Source organism: Peromyscus eremicus, chromosome 1, assembly GCF_949786415.1.
Source record: "Peromyscus eremicus chromosome 1, PerEre_H2_v1, whole genome shotgun sequence".
Lineage (NCBI taxonomy): Eukaryota > Metazoa > Chordata > Mammalia > Rodentia > Cricetidae > Peromyscus > Peromyscus eremicus.
Genome location: NC_081416.1, coordinates 15,727,513 through 15,745,336, shown reverse-complemented (window position 1 = coordinate 15,745,336; position 17,824 = coordinate 15,727,513). Strand labels below are relative to the sequence as shown.

The following is a 17,824-nucleotide window of genomic DNA, read 5'->3' as shown; positions in this document are numbered from 1 at the left end:
TTGTGAAGTGCCTGCCCAGGGAAAGGCAGTTCCCAAGGTAGTTTGGGAAGTTGCAGGAGGCATTGCACTTAACAGTGTGACAGAGTGGTCACAGCTAGGGGTGGATCTACCTGGGGAGAGGAGAGTGCTGAGCCAAGGCCCGGCCTGTCAGGTGGGCCCCTGCGCTCACCTTCTGTTAGCAGGATGAGGCCTGCTCCTGGGTGGCTGTCCACCTCAGATATCCTGAGTAGCTCCTGCCTGGTGCTTAAATGATTTAAAAACAAACAAAAAAATGAATGATCCTCACCTAGTGGTTTTTTTTTTTTTTTTTTTTTTTTTTGGTTTTTCGAGACAGGGTTTCTCTGTGTAGCTTTGTGCCTTTCCTGGAACTCACTTGGTAGTCCAGGCTGGCCTCGAACTCACAGAGATCCGCCTGGCTCTGCCTCCCGAGTGCTGGGATTAAAGGCGTGCGCCACCACCGCCCGGCACACCTAGTGTTTTGATGGATACTTGAAGACTTGTTCTGGGTTTCACAGCCCAAACCAGAGCCCCGCCTTTTGAATGGTATCAGTGGATGACCCTCTTTTCCTGCTGAAGATTTGGGAGGTCAGTGAGGATGGCTGAATTTGAAAAGCAAAACTTGCCAGGCGGTGGTGGCGCACTCACAGGCGGTGCTCTGTGAGTTCGAGGCCAGCCTGGTCTACACAGGCATCAAAACGAAACAAAGAAACCCTGTTTCGGGGGGGGGGGGGGGGGGGGTAGGAAAAAAAGGAAAGAAAAGCAAAACTTAGAATGACAAGGGACCCAGTAGCTCAGCAGTGGGACAAGCTGTTGGTGGGTAGCTGACCTGGAGGGAGCATGAGTAACAGTGACAGCTTAGTGTGACCAAGGTCACTGTCAAGAGGGATCTAGTTCAGGGCTTCCATACATGCACACAGCACACACTGAACCACACACACACCATACCATACACATATACAGGTACACACACATCCAGGCATACACACATGCACGCACGCATGCACGCACACAACACACAACACACCAGTGAAGCTCAGCTAAGTGTCACCCAGCCACATGCATCTGACTCCTAAGGGCCCAGCATTCACCCCTCCGCGAGGATTGTGCTACCCTGCTTAGAAGAAGACACCGCTGCCTTGCCTGGCCTTATGAAGGAGTGTGCTTGCTCAGAACCCAAAGGTCAGCTAGCAGAAGCTCCTTGAGCTGTTGTCCCGTGTCAGACTCCAGGGCTTGAAGGCAGGGGAAAAAGGCTCCTTGGAGCGCCTGTTGATTTCCTGGGACAAACAAGCCACTGTGGTGTGTGTTGGCCAAGGATGTGGGCTCTAGAACCTGGTCGACTTCCGACCAAATGCCAGCTCCCCATCTTCATGGGCTGTGCTACCTGCACATGTAACTTAGCCACTTCAGCCCCAGTGTGCCCACCTTATGGGCTGCCGGGAGGCATAGGCAGCCAGTGAGAAGTGCCTGACGCACGCTGACCCTTGGCTAGTGCAGGGTGAAGGGTGCTGTTACCGTAGTTAACAGGCACCATAGTTGCTAACCAGGAACTCGGCCAGGAAGTCCCATTTGCTCCTCCCTGTGCTGTTCCCCATGTGCTAATCTGTTCCCGCTTGTCTGACAGGAGCCGCAAAGACAGCTTGGAAAGCGACAGCTCCACAGCCATTGTCCCCCACGAGCTGATCCGCACTCGGCAGCTTGAGAGTGTACATCTGAAATTTAACCAGGAGTCGGGGGCCCTCATTCCTCTCTGCCTAAGGTGAGCTGAAACAGTCCATTCCACAGTACCCTGCAGGCCTCACAGCCTCCACAGTCTGCCTTCCCCCGACACAGGCTGGCCTTGAACTCACACAGATCCTCTGCCTCTGAGAGCTGGGGGAGAAGGTGTGTGCCCCACACCTGGCTTCTTTCTTATCCTCTGGCTCTCTGAGAAGTTGCAGAGTCAGACTCCATGGGGAGTAGATGCTGAGAACTCTCTTTTGTCCAGAAATGTTCTTCAGCTGTGCCCCCCGTTTGAGAAATCGAGTGACCTAGAGAGTCTAGGATGGCCCCTGCCATCCCATAAACAGGTCACAGGAGTGGGAGGGTTCTGACAGGTTGGCTTCTTCCTCCTTTTGCTTGATGCTTTTCCTATGCAAGCCTCTCAGTTCTTTAGAAAGCCCAGCAGCCTCGATGAGTGACCGGAAGCCCAGCTCTGTCTCCTCTGCTGTGAGAGCCAGAACGCAGCTGTTCAGAACACTGCACTAGGCTGGATCTCTAGCGGCTGGCTTCCTCCAAACCTTTGGAGTTCCATCCTCACTTACTAGCACAGGAGGCAGCAAGAATCCCCCTAGACTGGAGGGGACAGTGACAAGGAGGAAGGAATTGCATGGTTTGAACCCTGCCCATGGTTCCAAGAGCCAGGAGAAGTGGGAGAGGAGTTACGATTTGAGCCAGCCTTAGCCAACTGCCCTGAGCAGCAGGGCAGAGGTATCGAGTGGTCTGAGTGAGGGGAACCTCCCAGGGCCAGCACCAGACTCTGCTGTATCCTCCTAGCAGCCGCTTGGGCACAGCTTGGCCATTTAGCCTGGGGAAGGGTTAACCTGTTTAGCCTGGGGAAGGAAGGGTTAACCTGTTTAGCCTGGGGAAGGAAGGGTTAACCTGTTTAGCCTGGGGAAGGGTTAACCTGTTTAGCCTGGGGAAGGGTTAACCTGTTTAGCCTGGGGAAGGGTTAACCTGTTTAGCCTGGGGAAGGGTTAACCTGTTTAGCCTGGGGAAGGGTTAACCTAAGCAGCGGAGATGCAAAGAGCCGGTTTTTCCTCCTTTACCACTTGGCTTCCCTGACCACCCGTTGGGTGCCACGGCCTGCCCTTCCTCCAAGTATATTTCCAGACTGCGGATTATGGCGACTTCATGCAGTGACCCTGCTTGGCTTCAGACTTTTGTTTTTGTGTCTTTAAAGATTGGCTCAGAGCCTCTAGGATACCTGCTTAGGTGTTACAGGAAAGCCCAGGAACAAATGGAAGGTCCTGCGTGGGCACAGAAGTACCCTACTGGGAGGCAGGAGTCCTTCTTCACTCCGTACATGATGTTGGCACCCTCCTAACTTCCCTCTTTGGCCTCAGTGTTCTCACCTGCCCTGAGGCCCGTTGAGCTCTGATCTAGAGTGTCCACTGACGAGGCACACTTGGAAGGATGCCTTCAGAGAGCTGGGGGTGCCTGTCACTAGTGTGCTACAGTGAACATGTTTGGTTAAAAGTCCCGTTAGAGGGCAGCTGGGCCCTCAGGAGGGCACCGGCCAGGCTCTCTGCCTCAGGGAACGTCGCTCTGTAGCCCCAGCACCTTGGCTAGGAATTGTGTTTCTAGGCCCAGATCCCCACTGTCCGTGTTCCCATCCCCAGGGGCAGACTCCTACACGGCCGGCACTTCACCTACAAGAGCATCACAGGTGACATGGCCATCACCTTTGTGTCCACGGGAGTGGAAGGTGCCTTTGCCACTGAGGAGCACCCTTACGCAGCTCATGGACCCTGGTTACAGGTGAGAAGCATCCTTTTCTCCTTCCCTTTTCTGTCGGGTCTTCCCGGCTCTTCCCTCGCTGCCAGCCCTCCCTCCCAGGGCAGCGCCCTAGGGCACCCATCCTGAGCTGGGAGCTGCCCTGGGATTCAGAGCCTGAGCTCGGGGTGTGGTTATGGAGAATGAGTGCTGCTGCTGTCCTCACAGCTCCAGGGCCACCTCCTGACCGACCTCCTTCCCGTTCCCTGAAACGAGGTGCTCTCCTGGCCACTGCCGGAACCACTAAGGACAGTGGACATCCAGGTGTGAGGAATAGAAAACTTCCCATACCCGGAAATCAAGATACAGGACATGAGGGTGAAGCACCGTGGGGTTAGCCTCCGGTGACTAGACGGAAACCTCACCAGAATTCATAGGAAGTGAACTCTGTGGCCAGGCTGGGCAGGCCACGGCGGCTACCCCCCATCAGCTGCTCCCTTTTGTCCTGATGGAAACCGTTGAGCAGAACCTGGCTTCTGTCCAGAGCATTCTGTTAGTGTGCTCTCCTGTGTAGAGCGAGGGTCAGAGCTGATGGCACAGTGCTTGGGGCTAAGAGCCATTAGCTCTTCCCAGTGACCACCCTGCCCAGGTCTCCAAAGGTCACTTGCCCGGTCTACCATGCTTCCTTTTTGGCTTTTGACTGTGTTTTGGAGTGGGGGGAAAGCAATTTACTTACCTTTCACAAGAATATTAAGAAAAGGAATCAGGGCCATATTGGTGAAATTATTAAGGCCATTCCACGTAGTTAAAAAGGAGGTTTATTTTGTGGGGTAACTTACAAGTGAATGGATAGTTTACAGAGTCTGGGAAAGGTGTGTCGCAGTCTGGCAGTGTTCTCTGGAGAACTCTGCTCGGTCTACCTCCAGCATCCAGGGTCCAGGAACCAAGAGAGCCGGTGCATCTGGATATAGGGTCTTCAGGGTCCTCTCTTGGCCCCGCCTTGTAGGCGTGACAGTTACCGAAGCCTCAATGGGGGTTGGAACTTCCAGATCAAAGCTGGAATGGCTACCCACTACAGGGCCTGGTGTGTTGACACACACCTTTAATCCCAGCACTTGGGAGGCAGAGGCAGGAGGATCTCTATGAATTTGAAGCTATCCTGCCCTACATAGAGTTCCAGGCCAGCTAGGGCTACAAAGTGAGACCCTGTCTAAAAAAGAAAAAAAGAAAGAAAGGGAATTGGGGCTTCAGAAAGAGAATCTGCCCTCCATCCAAAAGGTAACCACGCTTTGTTTGTGGTGGGTTAGAGAAAACACGGAGTTACAGTAAAAAGGAAGGACTACACCAGCTTTGTGGGTAGCCCGGTCTGGGGGCTGCACTCCTCTTAGTACGGTATGTTTTCGTCCGCATGTGTCTGCTCGCAGCTGATGCCCTCCCCCTACTCCCCACCAAAGTCCTAACCCTTAATTAAAACAAACAGCAAACAAAGGAGGATACCAACTGCTCTCCTCCCGCTAAGCCCAGAGGTAGAAATGGAAGCTAGTGCTTTAGGGATATTGTGTCCCATAAATTATCTTGCCTTTTTCCACTGTTGTTATTACATTGTTTCATAACAAAATTACTTTGAACCATAAAGTTATAAATACATTTTAAAAGTCCCACTTGGTAACATTAGATTTCTGTCTGTGCGGTGTTGGTAGTTACTGTAGCAAAAGCTCAAAGTGTAACATTTGAAATGAGCCCAGCGCAAGAAGAAACAGCCTCTGGTACCCCGACTCCCAGCCCTAGCCATGTCCCAGACTGCCACCCCTGTCTCTACTGACAACCAGTCACAGGTCTCTTCCCCTGGACAGAACTAGTATGGAGGTGGGAGATGGGGACCCCCGAAGGTCACCCCAGCCACAGAGAGTTCCCAGATCATCATTCCAGTGAATGATTTAATGCCAGCAGGTCTTAGCAGAAGTGTCCTGGTAGTTCGTGAGTGTGTGTGTGTCTGCAGTTGAAGCACATTTGGAGGGAATTAGGAACTGGGGTCTCCCTAGACTAAAGAAGAGTGTCTGCCCTTGTATTCTGTCATCTTTTGGAGAACATCTTCCCGGCCTGAGGGCTGGGGTGGTCAGCATCTCTAGTTTTCAGCCTGCTTAGGAACCTGGGCCCCCAGAAGACTCAGCAGATGTCTGGCAGCCCCTCAGTCTTCTGGAAGGAAGCCTCCTGCACCCCACCCAGTTCCCAAGTTCTTAATCCCCTGGCTGCTGGTGTTCCCACTCTTGGCACCCCCGCCCCAGACACACGCTGGCAGCCCCTCAGTGAGTTTGGGCATTCGGCACCGCTGCCTCCCAGCACTTGGGTCCCCTCCTGTGGGCTGTTGCCCGGGGAACCAGGGAGCGGTGGGAACGAGTTGCTGGCCTCGGCATGTTTCAATCAAGTCGCTGTGCTGGGAGCTGCTTAATCAAAGGACTGTTATGGGCTCATTAGTGTGGTCCACCACGGGCCGCCCCTCAGGAGAGCTCTGGGAAGGCTGGCTCAGGTCCCGCCCTCCAGGCACGCACCCTTGATCACCAAGAGGTTTCTCAGGCTCTTTGCAAGGAGCCCTGGGAAACTCTCCATCTGACCTGCCCCAGCCAGCCGGCTTCTCAGCAGTGAAGCCAACACCCACAAACGCTTTCCTCCCGTCCTGAGAGCAGTCAGCGTTTCCTGCTTCTGACTGCTAGCCCGACTTTCTCGTTAGGGTCTGCCTCTGTGATCACAGGCAGCTCCCCAGCTTGTGGGAACTGGGCTTGTAATGACTTGTGGGCCTCTAGGTTGCCTCTCAAGGGCCAGCTGTCTCCCCAGGAGTCTGTGGGACCTGAGGTTCCACTCAAAGTCACAGATCAAGCCCCACTTTGACAAGAAGGGGCCCAGGCCTGTTTGGAGGGAGAACTCAACATCCACAGAGCTGCTTCTCCTCTTTACGGGCTTCTGTCACTCACAGGGTCTGGGGCGTCTCCTTGAGCCTTTTGTGCCCAGGCCTATTGATGGCAGAGGAGCAGGGGCAGGGGATGTCGAGACCTAGACTTCTGTCCTTTGGCTGCTGCTTGAACTGTCCCTGTGTGTCACCGCTGAAGAGGGAATGGCAGGGAGACTGTCCTGCATCAGCCCTCAGCAGCCTTCAACGTGCTCACTCCCAGCCTTGGCACCTTGCTCTGGCTGCCAGCCCAGGCCTGTTATCTCTTAGGGAAAGGCAAGGCAAGGCATCCATTCTCCCAGTGCTGGGAAAGGAGGACTGAAAGGGAGAGGGAGGCTAGAGAGCCAGAGCCCTTTTTCAGAGCTGGCGGGATAGCCTCAGACAAGCTTCCATGCCCACCTCATCCTGGGCTGCCACCTGGTCCCCCACTTTCCACCACCTCAGGGAGACCCAGGCCTGGGAAGTCAGGACCCAGGGCCTGAAGAAGGCGGCAGGTGTAGTTGGAAACTGACAATTAGGAGTTGCTACAGAGGCAGAAGTCGGCTTAGGCCGTACTCATCCGTCCTGCTTCATGTCACCCTCTAGATCATAGAGCCTGGAAGCCAAGTCCAGAGCTTCATGAGAAGGTCTCCAGACCCTGGAACAGGCCTGCCAGTGGCCTCTCGTGCCCCTAGCATCCCCTCACTAGGGGCTGTAACATGCTTCTCCCTTGGCCTGCTGACCCTGAGCTGCCAGTCTTCAGAGCAGAGCCCCGCCCAGAGCTGAGTCAGTTCCCTCAGCGGTCCCTAGCCAGGGCAGTCTGAAGGAGGGAAACTTCAGTCCCAGAGGTCACAGAGAGGGCAGATCACCAAACATGAGATTATTTTTCTTAGGCCCTGCAGTGCTTTCTCAGCTGTGTGGTCTCTGACAGCTCACCCAGGTGGCCCCCTTAGTCCCAGCCACTCCCCAGCAGCCCAATGGGAGGTCTCTGGCTTGGGAGAAGACACCTCACAGCTGTTCCCAGTGGGGTCTGATATTCCCAGCTAGGCTGGGAAACCACTGCTAAACTCTAGCCAGCCCAGGAACAGGCTCCTCATATTCCTTCAGCCAAGGCCCTGTGTTTCCTTCCGTCCCGATGCAGCCTTTTGGATGCTGTGTAGAAGGCAACCTGGGAGTCCCAAGCCCAGCCCTGGAGCCCCCTTTGTGATACCTAGCATTTCTCCTAATGGTGGGCCTGGCTGTACCTGCCTCCTTTGGAGACCTCATTGTCCAGTCCTCTGCCTGTTAAGGTTTAAAGCAAAGTGTAATTCCCTGCTGTGTCAACAGCAGGAATCCAATCCTGCTTCTGGCCACCAAAGCCAACTGCTCACCACCCACCCAGAGCAGGAAATGAGTGAGTGCCCCCACTGCTCACAGGCCCTCCCAGCGTGGATGGCAGTGTCTGCAGGCTGTTCTCTGCCTGAGGTGGGCAAAGGGGGACAGCAGACAGGAGCTCCTGCTAGCCCCTTCCTCGCTGCCACCGTGGGTGCCAGAGCTGTTCCTTGGCAGGCCCTGCCTCTGTAAAGAGCACACTTCCTTCCTGGAGAAAAGGAAAGGGAGGGGAAGAAAGCCAAACTTGCTGGGAAGCAGAACAGCGTGTCAACACAAGGAGCAAACAAGGCCCAAGACAAAGTGTGGATTGTTGTTGTACCGAGGGGACGGGATGGCATTGTCAGCCACTCAGAAATCCGTTGACCACAGACCTAGGCCTGAGTGCCAGATTGTAGCTGTCTAGCCCCTGCCTGCAGCGCAGCTGGGCCTGCCCAGGGCAGGCACCGACACAGGATCACTTTTCAGGTTCCTTTCTGGAACTTGCTGGAGCCTGGAGAGTTGAGAGGTTGTTGACAATCCTTTCTCACCACCAACAAGCCAGGTTGTCCGACTGTACCGCACATGGCCTGTGACGTGAGCCCATTGGAGTGAGCTATGAGCCGGGCCTGGATTCCAAACCCTCTCTCCAACTGATGGTGCCCTGACAGTCAGTCAGATCGAGGTGGAGCTGCAGCCACTGAGGACTGAGCACCTATGCTCAGTCCTCCTCTGGACCTCTTTCCTGGCACTTCCTCCCGCTATGATCTCTTGGGGTGTTGTGAAAACTCAGATGTTTTGCATTGCCTTGGGTATATAGTTCTAGAGAATGTGTGGCCTGGCATCACCACATTCTCTGTGAGAGCCCTCCAGGGGATGTGTTACTCAGATTGGTCCAGGGGCCCTTGCTCTCCTTAGAGGGTCTTCTCCCTCCAAGGACTGTTTGTGCATAATCCTTGGGTTTTGTCCCAGTTCTTCCTGCGTGCAAGTAGAACAGAGTGTGGTGATTGTTGTAATGATGTCATTATTTCTGCCACTCTTTCCAGGGCTAGCGAAGCTGTTACAGTGTGTGGACTCAGAGTGAGGTGTGCTGTCCCATGCCTTTAATCCCAGTGCTCAGGAGGCAGAGGCAGGAGGGTCTCTGAGTTTGAGACTAGCCTGGCTTACATAGGGAGTTCCAAGACAGCCAGGACTAAATAGAGAGACCTTGTCTCAAAATAACTAACTAACTAAAGTATGGACTCAGACCAGCAAGATGGCTCGGTGGTACATAGATAGTGGTCTTTCCTTCCCAGCAGGCTTTTCTGGCTTATTTGTGGTTAGCAGCTGTGGGTTTGTGATACTCGGGTTCCAGCCCTGTAGCGCAGATTCTGACTGGTCTTAATAAAAACCCCAGTCAGATATTATAGGGGTAAATGCTGAAAGATCAGAGAATCTAGAGAGACTTCTCACCTCTACAGAATCCTCAGGTCAGAAAAAGGGCCGAGCTCCTGTCTCCTCCCACCTTTTATTGTTCCTCTCTCCACCTCTCCACCTCTCCAGTGCTGGGTGGGATTAAAGGTGTGAGCCTCCACCACCTGGCTGTTCCTCTTTTAGACTGGATCAGTCTTGTGTAGCCCAGGGTGGCCTTGAACTCCTGATCTTCCTGTTTCCTCCTCCCAATTGCTGGGATTAAAGGTGTGTGCCGCCACCACTGCCTGGCCTCTATGGTTATCTAGTGCTAGCTCCGCACTCAGATCTCCAGACAAGCTGTACTTGTTAGATCAGAAACAAAATCTCACCTACAGCCCTGTTGAAATGAGAACATATATATTCCTGGCTAAGGTTGAGGGTGCTGTTCTTCCAGGCCATTGGTAAAAGCTACCATTACCTTCCCCACCCCCATCAAAAGTCAGCCTTGATCTGTCTCCAAACAGGAAAAGAGCGTGCTCCATTACCCAGGTAGGCACTGCTCTGAAGCCAAGAAGACCGTCTTCTTCTCAGGACGCAGTCATCTGCACATGAGAACTAGAGCCCCTCCCCTGCCAGTCCATTAAAGGCTTCAATGAGGAGATACAGGGCCGCCCTTAGCACAGTCTGCATATGAGGCAGGTACCACTCCTGTGCTGGTCATTTTCACTGTCCTGCTATTACTGTTCCAGAGGCTGGCCAGTCGCTCCAAGGGGCCAGTGGGCTTCAGGAAGCTCCAAGTCCTAGACCTGCACAGGCTTTTCCCACAGTGGCATCACAGCAGCGAGTCTGTTCCCAGGCAGAGCTCCCAGGAGCTCTCCATCATAGCTGCCTATCTCCAGTGTCCTGTGATAAGATCTGTTAACATTCTCAGCTCCAGCTCTGAAATATACGGGGAACAGGGCATGTTTGTTCAGTCCGAGCTTCTAAGGTTTAACTCCCAAAGGAAATTAAATCAGGTGCCTGGAGCTGTGACAGTCTGTCCTGTTTCTTTGCTGAGAATGTCACCCTTAATATCATGTGGATCTCATGTATAATTTCCCCCTTTAATTCTTTTAAAACAATGTGGTTTCCAGTAGAAACCAGCAAATCATCAAAAGTGAAAATGAAGAAACAGCTAGGATTTGTCCTCGTTTGGGGGTCTTGTCATCCCCTCCCCCAGCTGAGTACAAAATTAAGTCCACACACAGATGGTGCCACACTCGGTGGTAGCTCTGCTGAAAGCCTCCGTAACTCACCAATTCCAGACCCTTGACAGAGGCACTGGCTTAGCACTGGACCGTTGGTGGCCTCACCTTTCCTGTTGTTGAAAAACACCCTAGGGAGTCTCCCTGGGTGGCCACCGTCCTTGGAAGCCCTCCCCCAGCCCATTTTACCCCAGTGCCGCAGCTCCAGACCTGTTTACGCTTCTGGATTATTTGTGGGTTAGAAATGAGCCCAGCCTGGCCGGGACTGGAGTCATATCTCTCTCTCTCTCTCTCTCTCTCTCTCTCTCTCTATATATATATATATATATATATATATATATATATATATATATGTAACATAACTGGGTTTGAGGTATGCTCGTGTTTGTGCTAGCGTTTGCAGAGATGGCAACAAGCCCCGGAAATGCTGAAAATATGAATGTGACTTTGTATTACTCCAGCAGACTGGTGATAACCAGTGGAGAAACTTGGCTTGGGGGAGGGGACCCCTGGGGTAAGAGGAGGGGGAGGACTCAGGCTCCAGGAAGGAAGGCCAGGTGTGACTGGATGTGGCTGAGGACCAGAAAGTGCCAGACAGACTGGAAAGAGCCAGCCAACCCCCTCTGGGGAGCTTGGAGGAGGAAAAGGAATAAGTACCACCTTGGATGGACACTCCCCTGGATACTGTTTGTTCTCTTTCTCTCTCTCTCTCTCTCTCTCTCTCTCTCTCTCTCTCTCTCTCTCTCTCTCTCCCCTCCTCCCCCCTGTCCTTCTGTCTCTCTCCCTCATTCCTGGTCAGAGCTGTTTGCTCCTGTTGTGGGAGGGCGGGTCCTGTTTCTCTAGGGAGCTGCTAGTTGGGTGGGAAATAGGCTTGCTCGTCGGAGAAGAATGAATATTTGAGTCAGTGTCCTTTACCTAAGAGTCTAAGGCATCAGGTTTTGGGCCAAGACATGATGTATGGTCTTGCTTTGGCCCCACAGGGCAAGTGCCTCAGTTTCCCCATCTGGAAGGAGACAAGGTGTGAACAGTCAGCATAGTTCTGGAATGCCAGAGCTTTTCCTCCTCACCTGTCACCGTGTGCATCAACTTCTTGCCTCCATTCTCTCTTTGGCCCTCTGCTGGTCCCTTCCTTGGTCACTTCTCTGTGTCACAGTCCGGAAACTCCTGCCCTTACAGGATGATCCGCTCCCAAGGGAAACTTGATGGGTATTTCCTCAAGTTTGGGATTCCCAGCCTGCTGAGAGGGAGGTTTCCCTTCATTTGACTTGGCACCCTTTTCTCCCTCTGGGCACCGCGCAGGGTCTGCCCGAGAGGTGGAGAGACCCTATGGTCGAGCGCAGGGAGGGTGGAGTAGAAAGGGTCAGAATCTGCAAGAAGAGCATGGACGTGCTCAGCCTGGGCCAGCAGAGCTGCCTGAGGGAGCCATCAGTTGAAAAAGTGGCCCAGCAGCTTGACCGAGCTCTGAGTAGCTGTGGACGCTCCCATTGGCTGAGAAACCCTGCTTAGGACGTGAGGATAGTGGTTATTGCAGGCAAATAGAGGCACTAGACGGTCTTGGACATCACAGTTTGTGGTCACAGGCATCAGAATAAAGCAGTAGGGTGGGGACATGAAAGACACCCAGAGAAGAGGTGTCTCAGAAGTCTGGAAGAGCGTAGCTGCCGACTGGGGCCTGCAGGGACATCCCTGAGACAGGACGCTGTAGCTGCAGAGGGAGGTCTAAGTCCCACCCCCTCTGTGAAGAGCCTGCAGGCTCTCATTCTGCAGCTCAGACTTTTTCTAGGTTTTTACCTGCTCTCCCATCCTCCCAGTGGTAGAGGTGGAACCCAGGACTTTGCACGCATTATTAGGCTTGTGTTCCACCACTAGGCCACATCTACATCCCAGACAGGGCTTGGATTCTAAAGTCAAACAGATTCCTTTTGTCCTGCATGGTTGGGCGAAGTGGGTGAGAGCATATGAGCCTGATAAGGCAAGGACCTTGGCCATGGCTCTCCCATGGCCTTCGGCTTTCCTGTCCCCTCTGTTGCCCTGCAACGTCCAGGGGGCCGAACAGCCCAAAGAAGTGGGTTTCCGCTGCCTTCCAGTTCCCTTCTGAGGCCAGCACTGCCCACCCTCCAGATGGCATGCCTTTCTCTGCTGCCCCACCCCACCTCTCCGCCCTTCTCTAGCCAATATTGCAAGCAGGTGGGGGTGGGAGGGAGGCTGGGAGGGTGTGCAATTTTTTCCGGAAGCCTCAAGTACTTCCCTCTGTCCCTAGACCCAGTCAATGGGTCGTCCTTCCTCCATAGCTAAAAGAAACATCCCTAGCTTGGCAGTTGGCAAAAGGGCTGTGTGTTTTTTCAAATGACCACCTGCCTTTTGCCTTCTTTCCCAGATTCTGTTGACGGAAGAGTTTGTAGAGAAAATGTTGGAAGACTTGGAAGATCTGACTTCTCCAGAGGAAGTAAGCCTATTTGGTTTCTCACTCAGAGAGGGGTCCTGGGCTTCAGAACATGGACCTGTGTGCATGTGTGTGCATCTGTGTGTGCACCTGTGTGTGCCTATGCACGCGCTCACACTTCTGTGGGCTGTTTTCTGAAGGACAGGGATCATGGAGAGCGGCCCCTGAGAAGGGTAAATGACTTGATTTTTCTTCTGTTTCCGTAACCCACCCCTGCCCGCCCCCACCCTGGTGAGGACAGGAGCCCACCCCTGCCCCGCCCCCACCCTGGTGAGGACAGTTGCCCACCCCTGCCCCGCCCCCTCCCTGGTGAGGACAGTAGCCCACCCCTGCCCCGCCCCCACCCTGGTGAGGACAGGAGCCCACCCCTGCCCCGCCCCCTTCCTGGTGAGGACAGTTGCCCACCCCTGCCCCGCCCCCACCCTGGTGAGGACAGTTGCCCACCCCTGCCCCGCCCCCACCCTGGTGAGGACAGTTGCCCACCCCTGCCCCGCCCCCACCCTGGTGAGGACAGTTGCCCACCCCTGCCCCGCCCCCTCCCTGGTGAGGACAGTAGCCCACCCCTGCCCCGCCCCCACCCTGGTGAGGACAGTTGCCCACCCCTGCCCCGCCCCCACCCTGGTGAGGACAGTTGCCCACCCCTGCCCCGCCCCCTCCCTGGTGAGGACAGTTGCCCACCCCTGCCCCGCCCCCACCCCTGTGAGGACACCCAGCAAACTGTCCGAATTGCCAGCTTTTGAGAACCTTATTGAAGAAGCAGCCAGGGCCTTCAGGCTAGAGTTCTCCCAGCCCCTGCTGTTCCCTGGCAGGTTCTGAACAGAAAGCCCCTGTCTGCTGCCAGAGAACATTCCACTGGGGACTTCTAGTGGGCAGAGGGGACTCCTGCTCTTGCCTTGGGCCACCCAGGAGCCACACTCCCTTCTTTCTCCAGCTGTAGCTTGCCTCTTCTTGGCTAGCTCACAGCCTGAGGGACTGGAAGGCCAGGTGGGGTTATGCCACCCCTTGGCTCCTCCGGGGTACAGGAATGGAGCCCATAATCCCTTTTGTTTTTCTTCCTTATTCTGGCCTCCTGGTTTGAGGGGACTTACCTCATCCTGGAAAGTCCCCTCTCCTCCTCCTGCCTCCTACTAAGCAGCACCCAGGCAGCAGACAGGCAAGCCTTCCTGGCCCCAGTGCTCCATGGGGTAGTGGGACATTAGCAAGCTTCCCAGGCCTCTGGAGGACCTTCTGGCCCTCCCCCAGCTGCCGGTGGCAGAGCCTGACCCTTCCCTCCCTTTGTCCTAATGTGCTTGAGGCAAAGAGAGCTCTCTTACCTCCCAGGGGCCAGCTCTCCCAGGGCCACACAAGCCTCAGACTCAGGGTAGACAGGACTCCTCAGAGCTGGTCACCCGACTAGAACCATGTCTTCCTCCCCCACTGCAGGGATCCAGCTTGATCAATTAATTCATTTACATATTCCAAGGTTATCAAGCACCCAATCTGTGGCAACCAGACACCCCTACAAGTCACTTCCTCAAAGGCCTAGCTCCCCCATTCAGTCAGTCCAAAGCCAGCTAGCTGCCCAGAAGGGCTTCCGGAGAGGCCTTGTCATTGTCACACTGCAATGGCATTATGCCAAGCTGCTGCTTTGAGCTTGGGTGCGGAGTGGGCGGGAGGGGAGTCCAGGCAAGAGAGACCGGAGCCGAGGGGAGCTTTGGAAAGTAGGTCACTAAAAATGACTTCTTCTCTTCCCGCCCTCCTGCCCATAGGCTATCCCCATACCCTGCCCAGTCTGCACTTTGTCCTGGGTCTCCAGTCCTCCATGAGAGGGAGGGCAGAGGGAGCCACCAGGAAGTGTCCGTTTGTCTATCCTCAGCCCAGCCCCAGGCAGGCTGGGACATGATTCTGCCCTCCTCTCCCTGGCCCTGAGTTGCAGCCCAGCCCTGAAGCAGTGGGAGTTATGAGGGCTCCTGCACTAACCCAAGTCATGAGAATGTACTGAGCACCAGCTATGTGCTAAGCTACATGAAGGTTCTAGAACCCAAAAGGAATAAGAAGTTAGTTTCTCCCCTCTCCCAAACAGAAGGCCCCAGGTAAGTGAAGAAATTAACTGCCAAGCTGTCATAGATTTCTGATTTGGAAGACCTCGGCTGTCATGTGGGATCACTGAGCAAAGCACCCTGCGAAGCAGGGTGAAGAGGGCGGTGGGGAGCAAAGGATTTCTCCTTCCGAGAATGTACACAAACCACCTTCTTCCTACTACAGGTTAAGTCCCAGCAGGGTCACATTTGGGGTCTGACTGGGGCCGACTACAAACTCCGTCCTTGATGACTCTTTGACAGAGCTGTGGAGGACAGGTTCTAGAATCCTCCCCACACTAACTTCAGAGAGAGCCTGTGACAAGGACAGGCATCTTCTTGTAATACCTGCTCCCTGCTGGGTCCCTATCCTCCAGCCCCAGGGCCTCAGGGAGCAGATTCCTCACATGCTTGTGGCTGGAGGCAGAACCAAGGAAAAGAGCAGGAGGGAGGTCGAAGAACTAGAAAAACACGCCTCCTCCAGTCTGATGGGCTGCTGGCAGCGTGGGAAGAAAGGGGCACCCGGACCAGCCGCATGCACTCACGTTCATGTACACACACCCACACACATACACACACATGCACACACACACACACACACACACACACACACACACACACGCATGCACGCACACACACATACACACACACACACACACGCACGCGCACACACACACACACACATACACACACACACATACACACACACACACACACACACACACACACCCACCCCTGGGTCTAGCATTGGAGGTCTCCAGTAGCTTGTCTTGTCCCCAGCATCCTAGGGACAGGTCTGGGCGGTGTTCTGCCTCTCTGGGTACCACTATCTTAGGAGGCAATGGAGTCTGCTAAGCAGAGCATTCAGGCCCTGTGCTTGCTCCCTCCACAGTTTAAACTGCCCAAAGAGTACAGCTGGCCTGAAAAGAAGCTCAAAGTCTCCATCCTCCCTGATGTGGTGTTCGACAGTCCGTTGCACTAGCCTGGGCTGGGCCCTGCAGGGGCCAAGAGGGGTCAGCGGCTCCCAGTGACTTCAGTGTGACAGCTGTGTAAAGGAGATGCCTGCGAATAAAAGGACAAGTGTGAGGAGGACCGCAGAGTGAGTGCTGCACCCGCCACAGGCCCCACCTCACCTCCAGCTCAGGGGCCTCACTCCCAGCTGCCAAGCCCACGTGACCGGGCCTCCATCCTACATGCCAGTGAGTGAGTGAGGCTGCACCTGTGAGCCTCCTCACCCACCTGCTGCTGCCACAGGCTCAGCTGATGTGCTCCGAGGAAGAGACAGCCTTGCCATACAGCCAGGCGTGCCTGCCTAGCACACACGCGGATGCACTGCCCAGTTCAACCCCAGCGAGCCTTTGCGCGGTCAGGCTGCTCCAGCCTGTGGAACGATTGCTCCTGTCACGATTGTTTTTCCTTCCTTAGTTTGTTGTGGAAACCGGATGGTCTTTTTATTGCTCAGCAGAGATGGTCCAGAAGCCATGTCTATAGTGGATTTTAAACAGGACTTTCCTTAGATGAACTTTGTCATTCTCTTAGACAGGGGTCTGGGGGCTCTGCCTCCCCCACACCCTCTGCCCAAGAAGGTGCCTGGTGCTGTCTGTCAGCTCTGAGCCCTGGAGGAGCCTGAGATAGGGAACAGCCTTGGGGCCAGATATGCTATGGCCTAGAAGGGCGCCACTGCCTTCCAGATGAACTAGGCTTCTGCAAGGCTCTGAGGACAGTAGGGACTCAAGGACATGGTGGCCCCAGCTATGTCTTCCAGCCCTTTTCTACCCAACCAGGCCTGCCAAGGAGAGGGTAAAGGCCACTGCCCCTCATCCTGCTCCTCAGGGCCTCCAGCTCTTTGATTCCCCCTGTCCCCTGGATTCGCAGCCCCCCTGGGCTGTAAGGACTTTAGCTTATTAAAAACGGAAAAGTCAACCTCTCATCGTCCCTTTCATGTTAATTCTGCTGACACTGCTCTCTGTGGCCCTCTATCCTTCCCACATCCATTCTTTACTCATTCTTCATCCTTGCCTTTTCCTGTAGCCTGGCCCCTTGTGTGGGCCTCATTCTTTTTTTCTTTTTCAAGACAGGGTTTCTATGTAGCTTTGGAGTCTGTCCTGGAACTCGCTCTGTAGACCAGGGTGGCCTCGAACTCACAGAGATCCGCCTGACTCTGCCTCCTGAGTGCTGGGATTAAAGCGGTGCGCCGCCGCCGCCGCCGCCACCACCACCACCACCACCACCGCCCGGCTGTGGGCTCATTCTTTTACCCCCAGAACTGTAGATCTGCACGGCCTCCAGGAGCCAGCCTGTCCCTGGCCACATTGGAGGGCTGATCTGAGGTGTCTCCCACTTCCGACCTGCAATTGGCATGCCCCTTTGCTGCACGCCTGCCTTCCCCTCTAGGTCTGAAGTTCCTTCTTCATTCTTGAAGTTCATATCTCTCCAAAGGAAAGGCATTTTGTCTGTCAGGGACTTTGCAAGAGCTCCACCACTCGGCCTCCACCACCTACGATGGGTACCGCCAGGGTACCACAGGAGGCCAAAAAGCTGCCTGCAAGGCCCTCAAGGAACCTGGCTGGGGGCATGAGGGAACAAAGGTTAGCTTTTTAAGAAATGACTCAATTTGGCTCCTTCTGCATATCCCAAATCGAAGCAGTTAATGCCAAGGCCAGCACTCTGAGAGGCTGGCTGCAGGCCCCCAGCAGCCAGGATACCAGCCTCTCTGGAGCAGACACCATGCTGCCTGAGACGTTTCCACAAGGGACACTGCCAACCCTGCCTTTTTAAAGCTCTTGTCTTCTGAAAGTTCGGGCCAAGAGATGCTCTCAGTTTACCTCCATTCCTTGTCATCTTGACCAGTGTGGTAGTAATTCCCCTCCCCCGTTCTCCCTGGAGACCTGCCTAAGGGCCCCCGCTGCATTCTGCCCTACCTCCATTTGCCTGGCTTGGGGGCCAG

General features: G+C 54.6%; 1 protein-coding gene across 1 annotated transcript; it reads left to right on the top strand.

Moving 5' to 3' along the window:
- The first annotated feature begins 1,313 nt into the window (after positions 1 to 1,313).
- On the top strand, positions 1,314 to 16,976 carry LOC131902772 (suppressor of fused homolog). The gene is made up of 5 exons (XM_059253744.1): positions 1,314 to 1,412; positions 1,518 to 1,756; positions 3,378 to 3,516; positions 12,755 to 12,823; positions 15,770 to 16,976. The coding sequence occupies exons 1-5, from the start codon at positions 1,314 to 1,316 to the stop codon at positions 15,857 to 15,859; spliced, it is 636 nt and encodes a 211-aa protein (XP_059109727.1). The 3' UTR covers positions 15,860 to 16,976.
- Positions 16,977 to 17,824: the final 848 nt, after the last annotated feature.